Source organism: Nomascus leucogenys, chromosome 19, assembly GCF_006542625.1.
Source record: "Nomascus leucogenys isolate Asia chromosome 19, Asia_NLE_v1, whole genome shotgun sequence".
NCBI lineage: Eukaryota > Metazoa > Chordata > Mammalia > Primates > Hylobatidae > Nomascus > Nomascus leucogenys.
In genome coordinates this window covers 69,991,089-70,013,616 of record NC_044399.1, presented here as the reverse complement: position 1 = coordinate 70,013,616, position 22,528 = coordinate 69,991,089, and the positions used below count along the sequence as shown (strand labels likewise).

General features: G+C 50.3%; 1 protein-coding gene across 1 annotated transcript in view; it reads left to right on the top strand.

Annotated features, from left to right (window-relative positions):
• Positions 1–22,528, top strand: part of LOC100581416 (dynein heavy chain 2, axonemal) — a 58,540-nt gene that overhangs the window by 8,480 nt on the left and 27,532 nt on the right. The window contains exons 11-32 of the mRNA XM_030799798.1: positions 1,775–1,993; positions 2,221–2,338; positions 2,547–2,683; positions 3,505–3,642; positions 3,731–3,889; positions 7,552–7,704; positions 7,887–7,978; positions 8,292–8,490; positions 8,616–8,840; positions 9,928–10,032; positions 12,193–12,381; positions 12,911–12,996; positions 13,135–13,265; positions 13,415–13,564; positions 13,892–14,059; positions 14,293–14,453; positions 14,823–14,962; positions 17,020–17,152; positions 17,378–17,517; positions 19,733–19,943; positions 20,434–20,550; positions 20,741–20,882. Of these exons, the coding sequence (XP_030655658.1) occupies positions 1,775–1,993; positions 2,221–2,338; positions 2,547–2,683; positions 3,505–3,642; positions 3,731–3,889; positions 7,552–7,704; positions 7,887–7,978; positions 8,292–8,490; positions 8,616–8,840; positions 9,928–10,032; positions 12,193–12,381; positions 12,911–12,996; positions 13,135–13,265; positions 13,415–13,564; positions 13,892–14,059; positions 14,293–14,453; positions 14,823–14,962; positions 17,020–17,152; positions 17,378–17,517; positions 19,733–19,943; positions 20,434–20,550; positions 20,741–20,882 (3,313 nt within the window). The remainder of the gene's footprint in view (positions 1–1,774; positions 1,994–2,220; positions 2,339–2,546; positions 2,684–3,504; positions 3,643–3,730; positions 3,890–7,551; positions 7,705–7,886; positions 7,979–8,291; positions 8,491–8,615; positions 8,841–9,927; positions 10,033–12,192; positions 12,382–12,910; positions 12,997–13,134; positions 13,266–13,414; positions 13,565–13,891; positions 14,060–14,292; positions 14,454–14,822; positions 14,963–17,019; positions 17,153–17,377; positions 17,518–19,732; positions 19,944–20,433; positions 20,551–20,740; positions 20,883–22,528) is intronic.

Sequence of the window (22,528 nt, the reverse complement as noted above, 5' to 3'; positions counted from 1 at the left end):
TCTCCTGCCTCAGCCTCTCCGAGTAGCTGGGACTACAGGTGCCCGCCACCACGCCCGGCTAATTTTTTGTATTTTTAGTAGAGACGGGGTTTCACCGTGGTCTCGATCTCCTGACCTCGTGATCTGCCCGCCTCGGCCTCCCAAAGTGCTGGGATTACAAGCGTGAGCCACCGTGCCTGGCCGACTTACTTCTTTCAGAAACAGATAATGCAAACAGACCAAAAAATCCATAAAGAGACGCATTTGAATGCTTTTAACAGAAAGTGACAAAATGGAATTAGAAAAAGCCCAAATGTTTGAAAATTTGGCAATACAATTCTAAATAACTAATGGATCAAAGAAGAAATTAGAGAATTTTTTTTTTTTTTTTTTTTGAGATGGAGTCTCAAAAAAAAGCTCTGTTGCCCAGGCTGGAGTGCAGTGGTGAGATTTCGGCTCACTGCAACCTCCGCCTCCTGGGTTCAAGCGATTCTCGTGCCTCAGCCTCCTGAGTAGCTGGGACTACAGGCACACGCCACCACACCTGGCTAATTTTTTGTATTTTTAGTAGAGACGGGGTTTCACCATGTTGGCCAGGCTGGTCTCGAACTCCTGACCTCAGGTGATCTGTCCACCTCAGCCTCCCAAAGTGTTGGGATTACAGGCGTGAGCCACCACGCCCGGCTGAGAATATTTTTTAACTGAGTAAGTAGAAAATGTGACATTAAACTTGTTTATGACACTAAACACACATGCACACAGAAAACATACTAATAAAACTACTTCTCAGATAGTGGAAGGAAGTGGAATTGGTGAGGCCTGTTAGTGCAAGTAACTATCTTGTATCTATTTGAAAATATTTGGCTACATGAGCTGTGTGTTTAAAAATGGCACACTATTCTGGGACCCATCTGTTAGGTCATGGTTCTTCAAGCATTACTTTTTAACTTAGGTAATAATGTCTTTAATGTTAATTGGGCTCTTCCACTAAACTGTGAGCTCTGCAATAGGACGAAATCTATTTTGTTCCAAGCCGTATCCCTGGCAACCAGCACAGTGCTTGGCATACATTGTAGAGGCCTAATAAATATTTGCTGGATAATAACAAAAAGGGTGTAGAGCTACATGTAAGACATTGTGCCAATGAGGAAACTGAGGCATGGAGAAGTAACTTACCCAGGATCACATAGCTGAGAGCTGGGGAACCAGGCTGGCGGACTCCAGAGCCCCAATCTTTCAACTCTGCAATGGGCCAGCTTCCCAGTGAGTGAACAGAGCCGGAGTGCAGAGAGCCCTGGTGCCATTTTTAACAGTTTGAACATATTCTCCCTGGCACTGGGGAGGTTTTGAAAGCCCTTTAAAGGCCTCATCCATTCTTTCTTTCTTTCTTTCTTTCTTTCTTTCTTTCTTTCTTTCTTTCTTTCTTTCTCTCTCTCTCTCTCTTTCTTTTCTTTCTTTTTTTGAGACGGAGTCTCGCTCTGTCGCCCAGGCTGGAGTGCAGTGGCACGGTCTCAGCTCACTGCAAGCTCCGCCTCCCGGGTTCACGCCATTCTCCTGCCTCAGCCTCCTGAGTAGCTGGGACTACAGGCGCCCGCCACCACGCCCGGCTAACTTTTTGTATTTTTTTAGTAGAGACGGGGTTTCACCATGTTAGCCAGGATGGTCTCGATCTCCTGACCTCGTGATCCACCCGTCTCGGCCTCCCAAAGTGCTGGGATTACAGGCGTGAGCCACTACACTGCGCCCGGCCGCCTCATCCTTTTTCTTCTGCTTGCTGTGTTTTGCCTTCCCTCAGCTGCGGGAGACCGTTGAGCAGGAGATTCGAGACATGGACCTGCAAAGCACGCCGTTCACCCTCACCAAAGTTTTCCAGCTGTATGAAACCAAGAACTCCCGCCACTCCACCATGATTGTGGGCTGCACCGGCAGCGGCAAGACTGCCTCATGGCGCATCCTGCAGGCCTCCCTGTCCTCTCTGTGCCGCGCCGGAGACCCTAACTTCAACATTGTTAGAGTACGGGGCTGGGACAGTGGAGTCAGTGGGCAGAGACTTGAGTAGTAAGAAGACAGTGGAGGGTGGGGGCCAGGGAGGACCTTGCAAGGCCAGGAGGGCTGTACCTGGGACCACGGAGGCCTGGAGCGATGAGAGAAGGGACAAATGCGTGTACCTAAGAGGGGTCTGGAAGTAAAGGGGGGTTTTTGTCTATCAGCAGCTAAAACCCCTTCCGGTGTTATTTTCAGGAGTTTCCTTTGAACCCCAAGGCATTGTCCCTAGGGGAACTGTATGGGGAATATGACCTCAGCACCAATGAATGGACAGATGGCATCTTGTCCAGTGTCATGCGGACGGCATGTGCAGGTATCCAGAGGATCGTGGGGTGTGGAGAGCAGATGCCTGAGTCTCCTAAGGGGGCAGGGAGTCTGGGGATAGGAAGTCCAAGTTGGGAGAGAAATGCCTGGGGAATGCTGAAGTACAAGGACGTGCAGGCTTGCGTATCCGAGGAGCGTGAGCGGAGGGTGCAAGGTGAACGGCTCCCTGGTTGCCTCATCACCCACCATCTACTCAGATGAGAAACCCGACGAGAAGTGGATCCTGTTCGATGGCCCCGTGGACACGCTGTGGATCGAGAGCATGAACTCCGTCATGGATGATAACAAGGTGTTGACCCTCATCAACGGCGAGCGCATCGCGATGCCCGAGCAGGTCAGTGATGCAGCTGACTCCCGAGGGCCTGCAGAGGCAGGCACCGGAGGGCATGGGCCGGGGCTGGGGAGGAGAGCCAGAAATCTCAGAGCAGGGCAGGTTCTGCGGGAGAGAGCTGAAGGGAGGATGCCTGGATTCAGGGAAACCTGCAGCTGAAGAAAAAATGCTTTGCCTGCCGCGGCTGTTGAGAACAATGATAAGAAAAACACTCTGTGTTGTAAGCACTGTGTAGGCTTGGGCGGCCCTCCTCGGCTCGTTCCCATGGACGCATGAGGCAGGACCCTCGTTTGTGCACCCAGAGGTACGAATTCACGGACTGGCAAGCACACCCTTTCCACCCACTCCAGCAATGCGAGCCAGAGAGTGATTTTTCATAAGGACAACCTTGAATAAACTCTGGTTTCTTTTAAAGCAAACTGGACCAGGCCGGGTGGCTCACGCCTGTAATCCTAGCACTTTGGGAGGCCAAGGTGGGCAGATCACGAGGTCAGGAGTTCAAGACCAGTCTGGCCAACCGGGTGAAACCCCATCTCTACTAAAAAATACAAAAGTTAGCTGGGTGTGGTGGTGTGCGCCTGTAGTCCCAGGTAATCTGGAGGCCGAGGTGGAAGGATTGCTTGAACCTGAGAGGGGGAGGTTGTGGTGCGCCAAGATCATGCCACTGCACTCCAGCCTGGGTGACAGAGCGAGACTCTGTCCCGCCCCCCCCAAAAAAAGCAAATCGTTTGTGAACTTGTAGCATCCGAGTTCTGGGTGTTTTATTATTCCTGAAGGTGGGGGATGCAGAGAAAGATGAAGTTCTGACGAACGTATATCCTTAGGTGTCTCTCCTGTTCGAAGTGGAGAACCTAGCAGTGGCCTCTCCGGCCACCGTATCCCGCTGCGGCATGGTCTACACTGACTACGCTGACCTGGGCTGGAAGCCCTATGTTCAGTCGTGGCTGAAGAAGAGGCCAAAGGTATGAAGGGAACTGAGGAGACAGAAAGTAACCAGGGTGGCTCCAGGACACAAGGGTGAATGAAGAGCCCCTTCTTATTCAACTCCAGGCTGAGGTGGAGCCCCTTCAACGCATGTTCGAAAAGCTCATCAACAAGATGCTGGCCTTTAAGAAGGACAACTGCAAGGAGCTGGTGCCCCTGCCCGAGTACAGCGGTATCACCTCCCTCTGCAAGCTGTACTCCGCCCTGGCCACGCCAGAGAACGGGGTAAGGGGAGGACACAGACCACGGGCAGGGGCAGGGAGGGCTCACAGCCTCACCAGGACAACTTCCGCGAAACAGTGTGTCTGGGACAGGTTGACTGGAGCAGAGACTCCAAGGGGAGGCTTCAACGACCATGGAGGCAGTGAGGGGTGTGTATGTGCACGTGTGTGTGTGTGCACGTGTGTGTTGAGCTGAAAGGTCCGACTAGGGTTTCTGAATTGAATATGTACACAATGGGGTCTCACTATAATTTCCCACCCATGCTTTGGGAGCTGAAAATAGCTCATTCCACTCCTCACTTCTCCATCCCTTCAAAATATAAATATAAGTTTTGGCGTAGATGAGGCCCTGGGACACCATTTCTCCCATTTCTCCTGGAAGAAGCTCCCAGACTATTCTGATGAGAGGACTTTTTAAACATTTCAGATTAATAGATATTTAAGAAAAACTGTGCTCAGTTTAGAAGTAAGGACCAAAATTTGATATCTTCTGTTGAGATTAAGTCATTGCCTATAAATGGTTTGTATTGTTTTTAAAGACGTTGCCAGGTAATTAAACTATTAATATGTCATCAACAACAATTAAGATCTATAGGAACATATGTCATTCCTGGTACAGTTAATGTAAATTAAAAATATGTAGATGGGGCTGGGCACGGTGGCTCACGCCTGTAATCCCAGCACTTTGGGAGGCCGAGGTGGGTGGATCACCTGAGGTCAGGAGTTCGAGACCAGCCTGGCCAACATGGTGAAACCCCGTCTCTACTAAAAATACAAAATTAGCCGGGTGTGGTGGCACGTGCCTGTAGTCCCAGCTACTTGGGAGGCTGAGACAGGACAATCGCTTGAACCCAGGAGGCAGAGGCTGCAGTGAGCCAAGATTGTGCCACTGCACTCCAGCCTAGGCAAGACAGAGCAAAACTCTGTCTCAAAAAAAAAAAACAAAAAAAAACTGCAGATGGACTTGCCTGGTACAGTGTGGGCAGAGGGCAGTTACAAGTTATCAATGGCCCACAGGTGCCAAGAAGGATGGGCTGGGTAAGGGAGGCTTCCTGGGTGAGCAGAGGGCAAGAGTGGCCTCTGCAGAAGTGCAGACACACAGGAGTCAGGCCTGGCAGGGCAGGCCGAGCTGGTGGTCTGTAGCCGGATGTGGTGGGTGGTGTTTTTGTGCAGATGCGCTTCGGCGTGGCAGAGACCCTGAGGAGAGGGCTGGACCATGAGGATGGTGAGATGTGTTGTGTGCTGAGAGAGGCCGGGAGCGCAGACTAAGGATTCTGGACTGAAAATGGCAGACGATTGATTTTTAACATAATTTCCCACCTATAGGATTGAGGATTACTCTTTTTTTTTTTGAGATGGAGTCTCACTCCTTTGCCCAGGCTGGAGTGCAGTGGCACGATCTCAGCTCATCGCAACCTCCGCCTCCCGGGTTCAAGCAATTCTCCTGCCTCAGCCTCCCAAGTAGCTGGGACTACAGGTGCCTGCCACCACGCCCAGCTAAATTTTTGTACTTTTAGTAGAGATGGGGTTTCACCTTGTTGGTCAAGCTGGTCTTGAACTCCTGACCTCAGGTGATCCACCCACCTCGGCCTCCCAAAGTGCTGGGATTACAGGCGTGAGCCACTGCGCCTGGCCAGGATTGAGGATTACTCTCTAAACCCAAGATCAGTATTCTGAATTGGACGCACCAAGTGTATCACATTATCCGTGATCCTAGGTATCTTAATTCACAACCCATCGTCAAGTGCTCTCCAACCACGGGCCTGTGTCTGCTTTGCATAGTAGGCCAGGGATGGTTTGAAGGATGCCGAGTTTGCTGTCTATGGTCTCCAAGAGGCCCGACAGAGGTGGGATGGCCCAATGTGCTCCATGTGCCCAATCAGAAGAAAGACACCTGTCACGTGCCCCCTGGGCAAGGGGTTGAGAGCACGGCCTCTAAATATGCTCTTTCCATTATTAAGTTGGTACATTTTACATTTTATATTTTTGGAGATAGGGTCACACTCTGTTGCCCAAGCTGAGTGCTGTGGTGTGATCTCAGCTCACTGCAGCCTCAACTTCCTGGGATCAAACAATTCTCCTGTCTCCTGTGTAGCTGGGACCACAGGCGTGCGCCATCACACCCAGCTAATTTTTTCTTATTTCTACAGATGGGGTCTCACTGTGTTGCCCAGGCTGGTCTCAAACTCCTGGACTCAAGTGATCCTCCTGCTCAGCCTCTCAAAGTGCTGGGACTAGAGGCATGAGCCACCACACCAGGCCACATTTTACATTTTAATTTTTAATTACACAGATAATTGTTGAATCAAGTTCCCTTTCTGAAAATAATAATTTTTCATATAAAGCTAAAGTCCTTTTTGTTCCCCTCTCTCCTCCCAGTCCTGATCTGCTCCTCACTCCGCACAAGTAGCTACTGTGGTATGTTTGTGTATGTCATTCCAGACCTCTTTTTTAATTTTTTTTTTTTAAGAGATAGGGTCTTGCTCTGTTACCAAGGCTGGAATGGCATGATCAGGGCTCGCTGCAGCCTCAACATCCTGGGCTCAAGTGATCCTCCCACCTCAGTCTCCTGACTGGCTGAGGTTACAGATGCACACCACCATGCCTGGCTTTTTTTTTTTTTTTTTTTTTTTGGTTGAGACAGGTTTCACTATATTGTTCAGGCTGGTCTTGAACTCCTGGCCTCAAGCAATACTCCCATCTCAGCTTCCCAAAGTGCTGGGATTATAGGCATGAGCCACCATGTCTGGCCTAGGTCTTTTTAAAGGTAGACCTTTACATATAATCCCATGGGTATCCATAGAAAATGTGTTTTTTTGTTTGTTTGCTTTTTTGTTTTTGGAGATGGAGTTTTGCTCTTGTCGCCCGGGCTGGAGGGCAGTGGTGCCATCTCGGCTGACTGCAACCTCCACCTCCCGGGTTCAAGTGGTTCTCCTGCCTCAGCCTCCTGAGTAGCTGGGATTAACAGGTGCCACAACACCTGGCTAATTTTTGTATTTTTAGTAGAGATGGGGTTTCACCATGTTGGCCAGGCTGGTCTCGAACTCCTAACCTCAGGTGATCCACCCGGCTCTGCCTCCCTAAGTGCTGGGATTACAGGCATGAGCCACTGTGCCTGACTGAAAATGTGGCATTTTTTTAAAACTATATCATGCTGTATACTGCAACATGTCCGTTAAATTAACAATATGATTTGGAGTTCTGTATTACTACATGTAGATTCATTTCATTGCTTTAACTGCTATATACTATTCCATGATAGAACACTACGTTTTATTTTTCCACTGCTCTACTGGTGAATATTTAGGTCATCTCCAGTGTTCTGCAATTACAAACAAGTCACTATGAATGTTCTGGGACCTGTCTGCTGAGACCCATGGGTGCTTTTCCAGGGCAGGCCTGTTGTGGCCAGATGATGGCTGCGTCTTCATGAATTAGCAGTGAGGAAGCTCAGGGCAACTGCTGAGCTATAAGAAATTTCAAGTTTGTCTCAGTCTTTCAGCAGGTTGTAGATAAACATCCACATTTGGAAAACTGTGCGATTTTCCTAATAGAGCCAGGAAAGGAGGAAGACCCAGGCTTTCCACACTCTGGTGTCACGAGTCTGCCAGATGGACCCCTGGTCTCTTACAGGTGGGTTATTTCCTCTTCTTGTTCTCCATCCAGGTGAACCCAGCTGACGGCGAGAACTATGTCACCATGGTAGAGATGACATTTGTGTTCAGCATGATCTGGTCTGTGTGTGCCTCTGTGGATGAGGAGGGCCGCAAGAGGATCGACAGCTACCTCCGAGAGATCGAGGGCTCCTTTCCCAATAAGGTTGGGCGCACACCCAGCTGTCCTGTTTGCCCTGTTTTTCCAGACCCCCTGGGCATCCCCCATCTCAGGCTGTGCTTGGGTTTCCCTCTCTCTTTCTTCCACCCGGTGGTCTGGGGCCCGTTCTCTGGGCTGGAGAAGGCTCAAGGAAGGCTTTGGTAACCTGACCTACATGCCCTCCTTAGGACACCGTATACGAGTATTTTGTGGACCCCAAAATACGGAGTTGGACATCATTTGAGGACAAGCTCCCTAAGAGTTGGCGCTACCCTCCAAAGTGAGAGCTGGGCCTGGGTGTGAGGAGGGCATGGGGCAGTGGTAGGTGGGGGACGTGGCAAGAGTGATGGGGCCTAGAAGCAAAAATGAGTGATAGGAAGGAGAAGGCAGGTCCCAGAGAAGAGCTGCCTCTTAAGGACAGGAAGCGGGACCTAGAGTGCTTGGGACAGGGTCTTTGAGGGGAGCGCGTGATCCCCAGGCCCCACAGGAGGGCATGGTGGTGATGAGACAGTGGTGACGTGGAGGGAAAGGAAGTGAGAGTTGGAAAGGAGTGGGCGGCTGGTTCTTGAGAGCCGGCCCCTGCTCTTCCCTAGCTCCCCCTTCTATAAGATCATGGTGCCCACCGTAGACACTGTTCGCTACAACTACCTGGTCAGCACCTTGGTGGCCAACCAGAATCCTGTTCTGCTGGTGGGTCCCATGGGGACTGGGAAGACCTCCATCGCCCAGAGCGTTCTGCAGTCCCTGCCCTCCAGCCAGTGGTCGGTGCTCATTGTCAACATGTCCGCACAGGTGTGTTGGGGATCCAGGGGCCAGGCTGCTAGCTCCCCTGGGATCCAAGTGCCTGCCTGGCCCTCCTCTCTAAGCCCGTATTTCTCTCAGGGGACCCACACATTCATTCGGTACCTTTTCACCAGACCACATCCAATAACGTGCAGAGCATCATTGAGAGCAGGGTTGAGAAGCGAACCAAGGGTGTCTACGTGCCATTCGGGGGCAAAAGCATGATCACCTTTATGGATGACCTAAATATGCCGGCTAAGGACATGTTTGGGTCCCAGCCACCCCTGGAGCTGATCCGCCTCTGGATTGACTATGGCTTCTGGTATGACCGTGCGAAGCAGACCATCAAGTACATTCGAGTAAGCCTCCCGAGAGTCTGTTCTTCAGGCCTCTGCTCCCTTCTGGGATAGGCTCAGTCCCCACTCCACTGGGGCCCCAGGCTATGGTCCTATCATCCTGGATTCCTTCCCACACAGGAGTGTCCTTCTTCATGACAGCAGTCCTCAGCTCCCCACTCACGAGCCAGGCATCCTCCCTCAGTCCTGGCTACTTCGTGGGATTCTGAGCATATTGTTTGCTCTTTCTTTCTCTCTCTTTCTTTCTTTTTCTCTTTCTTTCTTTCTTTTTTCTTTCTTTCCCTTCTTTCTGCCTTTCTTTCCTTTCTTCTTTTTTCTTTCTTTTCTCTTTCTCTTCTCTCTTTTTTCTTTCTTTCTTTCTTCTCTCTTTCTTTCTTTCTTTCCTCTCTTTCTTTTCTTTCTTTCTTTCTTTCTTTCTTTCTTTCTTTCTTTCTTTCTTTCTTTCAGTGTCTTGCTGTGTTGCCAAGGCTGGAGTGCCAGGTTAATTTTATGATTTTTAGTGGATACAAGGTCTCCATATGTTGCCCAGGCTGGTTTTGAACTCCTGGGCTCAAGAGATCCTCCCACCTTGTCCTCCCAAAGTGTTGGCATTACAGGCCTGAGCCACGCCCCCTGCTGCTTCTCTTTAATCAGCGGCCATCGCGGCCTGGCTCCTGGGGTTGTTTGTGTGTATATCTGGCACTCAGGGCCAAAAACTTGGCTAGTGATATATTCATGTGTGTTTGAGAGAGAACATACACACATGTGTATAGATATGTACAATTTTAAAAGAAGAAAAATAGAAAGTCTAGAAGACACAAGTTTTTTTTTACTTACCTGTATTTTCTCATTTGGGTACATGGATTATAAGGATGAAATACAGACAAATGCATTCCTGGTTCTAAAATAAGTTTCCCATGTCCCTTCCTTCTCTTCGCCTCCCCCTGCCCTGCCGCTCCATGATCCTCTCAACCCGCTGCGTCCTGGTTCCTCTTCCCCTTTGTCTCTCCTCGCACTGTTTTCCTCCCACTCCTTTTTACCCGGCCTGTGTCAGCACCTCTCTTGCCCTCTCCCCTCCTGCCTCTCTGTCCTCCTTGTCACTGCTCTCTAGGAAATGTTCCTGATGGCTGCCATGGGCCCCCCTGGGGGTGGACGGACTGTCATCTCCCCAAGGCTACAGAGTCGCTTCAACATTATCAACATGACCTTCCCCACAGTGAGGACCTCATGGGGGCTGCAGGACGAGGGGAGGGTAGGAGGTGAAACGTGTCTGTCTCAGAGAAGCAGGGGCCAGATCCCAGGGGGCTAAGGCACCTCAAGCAGAGCTCCACACAGGAAGCTGGGACGATCCGTAGGGCCGGGCCTGTGCTGGCTTCTGAGCTAGGAGAGCTACGGGATGGAAGCGTACCTTCCTGGCTGTGGACAAGGAAGCCTTGTAGTCCCAATGGGCAGAGAACACAGTGAAGCCCAAGTACTAAGGAAGGTAGATCCTACAAAGCCCACGGCAGTGTCAGGATTAGAGCCAGGCCAGCGAGTCACCCGTCTCAGTGCAGAATTTAAGGGGGCATCCAAAAGACCCTGTAACCAGGAGAAATAACATGTTAATACTTCCTTTTTTATTTTTATTTTTTTTTTTTTGAGACAGGGTCTCACTCTGTTGCCCAGGCCGGAATGCAGTGGCATGATCTCAGCTCACTGCAACCTCCACTTCCCGGGTTCAAGTGATTCTCCTGCCTCAGCCTCTAGAGTAGCTGGGACTACAGGCGCCCACCACCATGCCCAGCTAATTCTTGTATTTTCAGTAGAGACAGAGTTTCATCATGTTGCCCAGTCTGGTCTCAAACTCCTGGACTCAAGAGATCCGCCCACCTCAGCCTCCCAGCACACTTGGCCTCACATTTTTTTTTTCCTGTCTGTGACATTCTATTGATCGTATGGAGTGGGAAGGAGAACTGGAGAAGTATGTGGGGCCAAGGGATCCCAGGGGAACAGGGAGGGTATTGAGGCTTGGCCACTAGTACTGGTGAGTCTGTAGTAACGCAATATTTTTTAAAATTAAAATTAATGCCAACAATTTATGATGAGCAAAATACCACCATTTTGAATAAATACAAAATCAGTAGAGTGCAGTGCTGAGCCATATTGGAGCCTAAGGGGAAAGGAGAAATCAGTAATCCCCATCTGGTCTTTATTTAAAATGTTTGTGTTTGTTAATGATGAATATTTTGCATTCATTTTTGTTTGTAAATACTGTGTTGGCCAGGCACGGTGGCTCCCAGCTGTAATCCCAGTACTTTAGGAGCCTGAGGCAGGCAGATCACTCTAGCCCAGGAGTTTGATATCAGCCTGAGCAACATGGGGAAACCCTGTCTCTATAAAAAAATACAAAAGTTAGCCGGGTGTGGTGGTGCACACCTGTGGTCCAGCTATTTGAGAGGCTGAGGTGGGAGGATTGCTTGAGCCCAGGAGGTCAAGGCTGCAGTGAACCATGATCGCACCATTGGACACCAGCTTGGGCAACAGATGAGACCCTGTCTGAAAAACAAATTTTATATATATATATATATATATAAATATATATATATATATATATATATATATATGTATAGTGTTAAGGCCGGGCGCAGTGGCTCACGCCTGTAATCCCAGCATTTTGGGAGGCCAAAGCAGGCGAATCACCTGAGGTAGGGAGTTCGAGATCCGCCTGACCACCATGGAGAAACCCTGTCTCTACTAAAAATACAAAAAATTAGCCAGGCGTGGTGGTAGGCACCTGTAATCCCAGCTACTTGGGAGGACCAGGCAGAGAATTGCTTGAACTCATGAGGTGGAAGTTGCAGTATATATAAATAAATAAATAAATATAAATATGTATAAATATATAGTATATATAATATATATAACACTATATGTATATATATAGTGTTAAAATAGCATTTATCGGTTGTCTTATTTCTGAGTTTAGGATTTTTTTTTTTTGAGATGGAATTTCACTCATTGCCCAGGTTGGAGTGCAATGGCACGATCTTGGCTCACCACAACCTCCGCCTCCCGGGTTCAGGTGATTCTCCTGCCTCAGCGTCCCGAGTAGCTGGGATTAGAGGCATGTGCCACCACGCCCAGCTAATTTTATATTTTTTAGTGGAGACAGGGTTTCTCCATGGTGGTCAGGCTGGTCTCGAACTCCCGACCTCAAGTGATCCGCCCGCCTCGGCCTCCCAAAGTGCTGGGATTACAGGCATGAGCCATCGTGCCTGGCCCTAGGATTTTTTTTTGATGCCCCCTTAAATTGTGCCCATGAGCCAAGCTCTTTATTGGCTTCCCCTCTGGCTAGAAGGCCAGGAGCCCTAGAGAGTGAGCCAGGGTCTACTTCTAGGAGTCCCAGATCATCCGCATATTCGGCACCATGATCAATCAGAAGCTTCAGGACTTTGAGGAAGAGGTGAAGCCCATTGGGAACGTGGTGACAGAGGCCACCCTGGACGTGTACAACACCGTGGTACAGCGCTTCCTGCCCACGCCCACCAAGATCCATTACCTCTTCAACCTTCGAGACATCTCCAAGGTGACTCTCGGCCTGACCTTGCCCCTTCTGCTTGGCCCAGCCTCGCGGAGGCTTTCTCTTCTCAAACTAAGCCTTATCACTCACTAGCACGCGCAACCAAAAGTCACCCCCATGCCGAAGTGCCACATTCCCTGGCCTTACCTTTAAAACTTCTGGGCCAAGCGCAGTGGCTCACACCTATAATTCCAGCACCTTGGGAGGCCAACGCAGGCAGAACACCTGAGGTTACGAGTTCAAGACCAGCCTGGCCAACATGGTGAAATCCTGTCTCTATTAAAAATACAAAAAAAAAAAAAAAAATTAGCTGGGCATGGTGGCGTGTGCCTGTAATCCCAGCTACATGGGAAGCTAAGGCAGGAGAATTGCTTGAACCCGGGAGGCAGAGGTTGCAGTGAGCTGAGATTGCACCACTGCAGTCCAGCCTTAGAGATAGAGTGAGACTCTGTCTCAAAAAAACAAACAAACAAACAAAACACTTCTGGAGGGAATCCTTTTGCTCCCTGGTCCCAACAGTCAGTCCTCTTCCCAGGTGTTCCAGGGCATGCTTAGAGCCAACAAGGACTTCCATGATACCAAGTCCAGCATCACACGGCTCTGGATCCATGAATGTTTCAGGTGACATGCATGTGCCCTGGCCAGACACAGGCTTCCTCAGCCTTGCTCCCACCCCCACTTCGCTCCCGGCCTGACGCTGCCTTCCCCAGGCCATTCTCCTCTTTATTCCCAGATCTCACCCCAGTTCCCTGCCCACAGAGTCTTCTCTGACCGGCTGGTTGATGCGGCAGACACAGAAGCCTTCATGGGCATCATAAGCGACAAGCTCGGCTCCTTCTTTGACCTCACGTTTCATCATCTCTGTCCCAGCAAGCGTCCTCCTATCTTTGGTGAGCTGGGAGCTGTGACGACCTTGGGCTTGACACTCTTAGGACTTCGGGGCTAGAAGGAGTCAGGGCATGGAGTCTGAAGTGTGAAGCCCTGCAGGGGGAGGCAAACCAGGCATTTGTGACTCTGATCCCCTCTTCCCATGGCCCAGGGGATTTCCTGAAGGAGCCCAAGGTGTATGAAGACCTCACAGATCTGACAGTGCTGAAGACAGTCATGGAGACGGCTCTAAATGAGTATAACCTGTCACCCTCTGTCGTGCCCATGCAGCTAGTGCTCTTCCGAGAGGCTATTGAACACAGTGAGTGCCTGCCACACCCCTCCCCTTCCCCATCATCTCAGTGATGGGGTATGTCTAAGGAAATAGGTGTCCCTTCCCAGGTCTCCCAAATCAAGTTCTGGAAGCTGCCTTTCTTCCTGGCCCCAGATGCCCTGTGGCAGTGTGTGTTTAACAGAGAAGGTGGAGGTTAAAAGTTGAATTGCCTCCTGGGCCTTGGGCACCAACTTCTTCTCATACCTCTTGGTTCCTCTGCTTCAGTTTCAGGGGCCCCAATCCCTAGCCTAGGGCCTGGAGGTCCCCTGAGTTTGCTCAGCCAACTTATTACCCTCACACCCACCCCACCCCCAGTCACACGGATCGTGCGGGTCATTGGACAGCCTCGGGGCAACATGCTCCTGGTGGGCATCGGGGGCAGCGGACGCCAGAGTCTGGCCCGCCTGGCTTCATCCATCTGCGACTACACCACCTTCCAGATCGAGGTCACCAAACATTATCGGAAGCAGGAGTTCCGAGACGGTACGGCTGGGTTTCTGAAACGCTAGGAATGAAAGATCAGATGCGTGCATTCCTGCAATGACAAGAGAGGAGAGATGGCAGCCAGATGGGCAGACGTACCTGGCCTGTGTTGGGTGTAGGATGGTGTTGTGTGTATGCTGCAGGGCAGGGAGGGTTCCTAAATCTCAGAAAAGGAATCAAGCCCAGGATGGGGAATCTGCAGTGAGTTTGTCCTCCTTCCCTCCCTCGGCCAGATATCAAGCGTCTGTATCGCCAGGCTGGGGTGGAGCTCAAGACCACGTCCTTCCTTTTTGTGGACACCCAAATAGCTGATGAGTCCTTCCTAGAGGACATCAACAACATCCTTAGCTCAGGCGAGGTGCCCAATCTCTACAAGCCTGATGAATTCGAAGAGGTAGGATTCCCTCCACACCCTTGACCAGTCGGTTCTTTGGCCTGCCTAGCTGACACCAGAAGGACCACACCTCCCAGATGTGCCACTGGAGCACCCCCACTGCCCACCTTAGCCCTGTAAGGTGGAAGATCCCCTCCAGGGACCCTGGGCAGAGCTGCTTTAAAACCCACGCTTCAGAGCCAGGCACAGTGGCTTGAGCCTGTAGTTCCAGCTACTCGGGGGTGGGGGTTGCTGAAGCGGGAGGATGGTTTGAGGCCAGGAGTTCGAGTCCAGCCTGGGAAACACTTCGTCAGCCCTGCCTGACCTGCTGCCCCCGCTGATTCTGCCATGGACACGCCAGCCCTCTGACCCTGGGTGGCTTCTGTCCAGATCCAGTCTCATATCATAGACCAGGCCCGGGCGGAGCAGGTGCCTGAGTCATCGGACAGCCTCTTCACCTACCTCATCGAACGCGTGCGAAACAACCTGCACATCGTGCTCTGCCTCAGCCCCGTGGGGGATCCCTTCAGGTGACTTCTGTGACATCCTTCTTCTCTCAGCCCCTTCTGTGTGCTCCCTCACCCTGCTGTGGCCTCCTGTGCCTTCTGGAAATCAGTGTCAGGAGTAACAGCAGGCTCCTCTGCGCGCCTCGCCCATCTCCTTTCCTTAGGCTGTGCCCGATTTCAGGAAGTTCCTTTGGTGGACATGGGAGTCATCCATCCTCTTTTGGCATAACTAGGTTTTGTTTGCTTGTTTTGGTGGGTGGCTTTTTGGTTTTGTTTTGTCATTGTAAATCTAATTGTGGTTGAACACACACACACACAGGCTGGGCACAGTGGCTCACGCCTGTAATCCCAACACTTTGGGAGGCCAAGGAGGGTGGATCATGATGTCGGGAGACCGAGACCATCCTGGCTAACATGGTGAAACCCCATCTCTACTAAAAATACAAAAAATTAGCAGGGCGTGGTGGCAGGGGCGCCTATAGTCCCAGCTACTCAGGAGGCTGAGGCAGAAGAATCGCTTGAACCCAGGAGACAGAGGTTGCAGTGAGCCGAGATCTCGTCACTACACAGCAGCCTGGGCGACAGAGCGAGACTCTGTCTCAAAACACACACACACACACACACACACACACACACACACACACACACACAAAATGTATCATCTTAATCGTTTCTGAGTGCAGTGCTCAGTCGTGTGAAGTACACTCACACTGTTGTGTAACAGCTCCAGAGCTTTCTCATGCTCCCGAGGTCGCACTCCATACCCATGAAACCACTGCTCCCCATTCCCTCCCCAGCTGCTGTCTCTTGAGTCTGACATCAGATGCCTCACATAGGTGGAACCATGCAGCACTTGTCTTTGTTTCTTTTTTTGTTTGAGACGGAGTCTTGCTCTGTTGCCCAGGCTGGAGTGCAGTGCTGTGATCTCGGCTCACTGCAGCCTCCACCTCCCAGGTTCAAGTGATCCTCGTGCCTTAGTCTCCCAGTAGCTAGGATTACAGGTGCTCGCCACCATGTCCGGCTAATTTTTGTACTTTTAGTAGAGACAGGGTTTCACCATGTTGGTCTGGCTGATCTCAAACTCCTGACCTCAAGTGATCCACCCGCCTTGGCCTCCCAAAGTGCTGGGATTACAGGCGTGAGCCACCGCGCCCAGCTACCATTTGTCTATCTGTGACTTGCTTATTTCACTTAGCGTAGTGTCCTCAAGGTTCATCCATGTTGTAGCATGTGTCAGGATTTCCTTCTTTTTTTAAGGCTGAATAATATTATCTTGTATGTCTATACCACATTTTCTTGATATGACTAGATTTTTAAGGGCATCAGAAACTAGGAAGAGGGCAGAGAACTTGTGCAGGGAAGCAATTTGGATTACCTTAAAAAAATTTTTTTTTGAGACAGAGTCTTGCTCTGTTGCCCAGGCTGGAGTGCAGTGGTGCCACGTTGGCTCACTGCAACCTCCATCTCCCAGGCTCAAGTGATCCTCCTGCCTCAGCCTCTATGGTAGCTGAGACTACAAGCACATGCCACCATGACCAGCTAATTTGCGTACTTTTTGTAGAGATGGGGTTTCGCCATGTTGCCTAGGATGGTTTCGAACACCTGGGCTCAAGGAATCCACCCGTCTTGGCCTCTCAAAGTGCTGGGATTACAGGCACAAGCCCCAGTGCCCGGCCTACCATTTTGTTTTTAATGTTTGTGATATACGGTGTACTTACCACAGCCAGGTGCTACGCTGAGCTTTTCACGTGTGACACCTCATTGAATCCCCCAACCGCCCTAGTCAGCCTGTATTATTATTCCCATTTTAGAGATGAGGAAACTGGCATTCAAAGAGCTTAGATCCTTGCTGGAGATCCACACCTTGAAAGTGTAGAACCAGGTTTTTCTGACGCCAGAACCTGTTTCTAAATGCTCTGCTGAACTAGCTCTGAAGGAACAGAATTTGGACAAGGAGATACAGGAGCAAGGGGATGGGGCATTTTAGGTTCCTAGAAAGTGAGTGGATGCGTGTGGGGAAGCCAGTACCTGCAGGCTGTGTCTGTGCGCGGAATTTACAGCCTCTCCAAACCCCTTCCCAGGAACTGGATCCGCCAGTACCCAGCCTTGGTGAACTGCACAACCATCAACTGGTTCTCAGAGTGGCCCCAAGAGGCCCTGCTCGAGGTGGCTGAGAAGTACCTCATAGGAGTAGACCTGGGAACTCAGGAGAATGTGAGCCCCTCCTCCCCGCCTCTCATCGCACCCCCGCCTCCCTCCTCCCCGCCTCTCATCGCACCCCCGGCCTCTCTCCTCCCCGCCTCTCATCGCACCCCGGCCTCCCTGCTCCCCGCCTCTCATTGCACCCCCGCCTCTCTCCTCCCCGCCTCTCATCGCACTCCTGGCCTCTCTCCCACTTCTGCTTCCATCCGCCTTTTCAACCTGTGTCACTGGCCTCAGATCCACAGGAAGGTGGCCCAGATCTTCGTCACTATGCACTGGTCAGTAGCTCAGTATTCCCAGAAGATGCTGTTGGAACTGCGGAGACACAACTACGTCACACCCACCAACTACCTGGAACTCGTGTCTGGATATAAGAAGTATGAAGCGGGGCAGGGGATGTGCAGGGCCAGGGAGGCTGGTGTCTTCGGAGGGCGATGGGTGAAATGATGTTGATGTGCAAGGGCAGAGACGCAAAGGCCACAGTTCTGCCCAGGAAGTTGGGAAGAGGGAGTTGGGGCTTCCCGTGGGAGGGGCTGTCTCCAGAGCCTTCTGGCTATGTTCCCCTCAGCCCCCCTCCACACCCTCTTGGCCCTTATTTTCTGGCATGAAGTTTCTCTGTCTTTTTCTGACCATAATATCACTGGAACATTGCCATAATATACCCAGTCCTTTCCTGTCTGCCTTTAATGTCTTCTAGACTTTCTACCTGTATGAGATAGAAAAAATCAAAGTGTTTTCCCTACTCTCTCACTCAACACAAGACAGTCCCTCAGTATCCATGCAGAATTGGTTCCAGGACCTCCCACGGATACCAAAATCCACAGATGCTCCAGTCCCTGATATAGAATGGTGTATTTGCGTGTAACTTATGCATGTTCCTCCCATATACTTTGAATCCTCTCTAGATTACTTATAATACCTAATACAATGTAAATAGTCATTATACTGTATTGTTTAGGGAATAATGACAAGAAGAAAAAGTCTGTACATGTTCAGTGCAGATGCAACTTTTTTTGCGATTTTTTTTTTTTTTTTTTTTTAGATGGAGTCTCGCACTGTTGCCCAGGCTGGAGTGCAGTGGCGCAGTCTTGGCTCACTGCAACCTCTGCCTCCTGGCTTCAAGTGATTCTCCTGCCTCAGCCTCCCTAGTAGCTGGGATTACAGGCACGCACCACCATGCCCAGCTACTTTTTTTTTTTTTTTGTATTTTTAGTAGAGACACGGTTTCACCATGTTGGCCAGGCTGTTCTTGAACTCCTGACCTCAGGTGATCTACCGGCCTTGGCCTCCCAAAATGCTGGGATTACAGGCATGAGCCACCGTGCCCAGACTTTTTTCAAATATTTTTGATCCTCTGTTGGTTGAATCCATGGATGTGGATACGGAAGGCTGGCTGTACTTCACTTCTGACACCAGATGTGGCGGGGATTTTCCCCACCCAAGCAGTTCTCCAGGGGACACTGGCTGGGTGTCCTATAATATAACTCAATTCTGAAACGATCTACCTGGAGTTAGAGTCAGATCACACAGGTGGAGGGCTCAGTCCTACAATACACCCCCCGCTTCAGATGCTAACCGAAAGCCCAGTGTTTTACCTGTGTTTCTGCCTGGCCAGTTATAAATCGAGGGTTCCCACCACCCCCTTGTCAGGTTCAGTTAATTTGCTAGAGTGGCTCACAAAACTCAGGAAACACTTCACCTACTATTGCTGATTTATTGCAAAGGATATTTTAAAAGATACAAATAAGGCTGGGCGCAGTGGCTCACGCCTGTAATCCCAGCATTTTGGGAGGCTGAGGTGGGCGGATCACTTGAGGTCAGGAGTTCAAGAACAGCCTAGCCAACATGGTGAAACCCTGTCTCTACAAAAATACAAAAATTAGCCAGGCATAATGGCGGGTGGCTGAGGTGGGAGAATCATTTGAACCCAGGAGGTGGAGGTTGCAGTGAGCTGAGATTGCATCATTGCACTCCAGCCTGGGTGACAGAGTGAGACTCCGTCTCAAAAAAAAAAAAAAAAAAAATCAGAAATTGTGGGGCAGGTGCAGTGGCTCATGCCTGTAATCCCAGCATGTTGGGAGGCTGAGGTGGGAGGATTACTTGAGGTCAGGAGTTTGAGACCAGCCTGGGCAAAATAACAAGATGCCATCTTTACAAAAAAAGAAAGAGAGAGACAGAAATAAATTGTTGCAATACTGGGCCACATTCCCATAGGTAAAAAAAAAACCAGGCTGGAGCTGAGGGACAGCTGCCTGCCCTGGGCCAGCCCACCTGCCTGTTCCACAGTGGGGAACAGAGGAAGATTCTCATGTAGGGGAGGTGGTGTGATGGAGACTGTTTAACAAGCTGATTCCGGTAGTGGTGTGTAGAATAAACCAGAGGAATGAGAGCCTGAAATCAAGAAGAGCCCTTGGGAAGCTGTTGGCAATGACCCAGGCAGGAAATGATAGAATCCCAACCAAGATGGTGGTGGTAGTGTTGGTGGACAGAAAGGAAGGTAGACTCGAGACACACGGGGAAGGTGGACCTTACAGGACACCCCACTTGCTGGAAGCCCCACCTCTCCACACCCTGTCCTATTCTCTCCCCCAGGTTGCTGGGAGAAAAACGGCAGGAGCTGCTGGACCAAGCCAATAAACTGCGGACAGGCTTGTTCAAGATCGACGAAACTAGGGAAAAGGTGCAAGTGATGTCATTGGAGCTGGAGGATGCCAAGAAGAAGGTGGCTGAGTTCCAGAAGCAGTGTGAGGAGTACCTGGTCATCATTGTGCAGCAGAAGCGGGAGGCAGATGAGCAGCAGAAGGTCGAGGGCCCACGCCCACCCCCCGTGCCCCACTCCCACCAGTGCCGGCTACTGCGTCAGGGAACCCACGTTCCCCTTCTTAAATTTTCTTTAGCGACTGGGTGCAGTGGCTCACGCCTGTAATCCCAGCACTTTGGGAGGCCGAGGCAGGAGGATCACCTGAGGTCAGCAGTTCAAGACCAACTTGGCCAACATGGTGAAACCCCGTCTCTACTAAAAATACAAAGATTAGCTGGGCGTGGTGGCAGGCGCCTGTAGTCCCAGCTACTCGGGAGGCTGAGGTGGGAGAATCACTTTAAACCCTGGGGGTGGAGGTTGCAGTGAGCTGAGATTGCACCACTGCACTCCAGCCTGGGCAAAAGAGCTAGACTCCATCTCAAAAAAAAAAAAAAATTCTTTAGCTTTCTCTTTCATCTTTTCCACCAACACCGTCACTCCCACCTTTGCCCAAGGCAAAGACAAAAAACCCTTGTCCTTTTTTCATCCCTAGGCCGTAACAGCCAACAGTGAAAAGATTGCAGTTGAGGAAATCAAGTGTCAGGCACTGGCTGACAATGCCCAGAAAGACCTAGAAGAGGCACTGCCCGCCCTGGAAGAGGCCATGCGGGTACCAGGGGCGGGTGCAAGGATGGGAGCCGGAGCGCGAGGCCCCGGGGAAGGGAATGGGCCAGTCTTCTTTGTCCTCAAAGACTCTGGGGAAGTGGGAAGAAGAGGTGGCACCTCAGCTAGGTTCCATCTCCATAAGGTCCTGTCTTACCCGTTGAGTTGCTCCCTCACTTTATCCCTTTTTCCCCCAGGCCCTGGAGTCTCTGAACAAGAAGGATATAGGAGAGATCAAGTCTTATGGACGGCCCCCAGCCCAAGTGGAGATAGTGATGCAGGCAGTTATGATTCTTCGAGGCAACGAGCCCACATGGGCAGAGGCCAAGAGGCAGCTAGGTAAGCTAGAGACCATGAAATAAATGACTTCCGCTCACCCAGTGTTTATTGATCGTCAGCTGTGCAGCAGACACTCAGAAAGACAGGGATGGATGAGGCATTGTTCTTACCCTCAAGAGCACAGGGCCTAGTAGAAGGGAGAGCATAGAGCCTAGTAGAAAAGAGACCGCATGAATATCAGTTAAGGTTCTTTGGTTGTGGGTCGAGTGTGGTGGCTCATGCCTGTAATCCCAAGCTTTGGGAGGGCAAGGTGGGCAGATCACTTGAGCCCAGGAGTTTGAGACCAGCCTAGTCAACATGACGAAAACCCATCTCTACAAAAAAAATACAAAAATTAGCTGGGCGTGATGCTGCATGCCTGTAGTCCCAGCTACTTGGGAGGCTGAAGCAGGAGGACCATTTAAACCTGGAAGGCTGAGGCTGCAGTGAGCCGAGATTGCGCCATTGCACTCCAGCCTGGGCGACAGAGCCAGACCCTGTCTCCAAAGAAAAAAAAAGATTATTTAGTTGTTACTGGTATTTTCTGACTTTTTACAGTTACCTGTTTCTTTTCATTAAAAAGAGAAAAAGAGGTGCCGGGCGTGGTGGCTCACGCTTGTAATCCCAGCACTTTGGGAGGCCGAGGCAGGCGGATCACGAGGTTAGGAGATCGAGACCACGGTGAAACCCCGTCTCTACTAAAAATACAAAAAATTAGCCGGGCGTGGTGGCGGGCGCCTGTAGTCCCAGCTACTCGGAGAGGCTGAGGCAGGAGAATGGCGTGAACCCGGGAGGCGGAGCTTGCAGTGAGCCGAGATTGCGCCACTGCACTCCAGCCTGGGTGACAGAGCGAGACTCCGTCTCAAAAAAAAAAAAAAAGAAAAAGAAAAAGAAAAAGAAAAAACTACATTTCCAATTGCTTTTAGAATTTAATTATTAAATATGAAATTTTAAAAAAGATTATTTGGTTGTAAGTAACAGAAAACAGCTCATCTTAATACTGACATTCAGCTTACAATGGTTTGACTGAAGATTTTTCGTCTTTACAATGGTGCCCATACAATCATTCTGTTTTTCACTGTCAGTACAGTGTTCAATACATTACATGAGGTATTCAACACTTTGTTATAAAACAGACTTTGTGTTAAATGATTTTGCCCAACTGTAGGCTTAATGTAAGTGCTGTGAGCACGTCTAAGTTAGGCTGGGATAAATTATGACATGCAGTAGGTTAGATGCATTAAACGCATTTTTGATTTACCATATTTTCAATGTTTGATGGGCTTATTGGGAGCATCTGTATATTAAACAAAATTGTCCTAAAGATAGAAGAATGGGCCGGGCGTGGTGGCTCATGCCTGTAATCCCAGTACTTTGGGAGGCCGAGGTGGGTGAATCACGAGGTCAGGAGTTCGAGACCATCCTGGCTAACACGGTGAAACCCTGTCTCTACTAAAAAATACAAAAAAATTAGCCAGGCGTGGTGGCAGGCGCCTGTAGTCCCAGCTACTCAGGAGGCTGAGGCAGAATGGTGTGAATCTGGGAGGCGGAGCTTGCAGTGAGCCGAGATCGCGCCACTGCACTCCAGCCTGAGCGATAGAGCGAGACTCCATCTCAAAAAAAAAAAAAAAAAAAAAAGATAGAAGAATGTATTGCTGCCTCCAAGG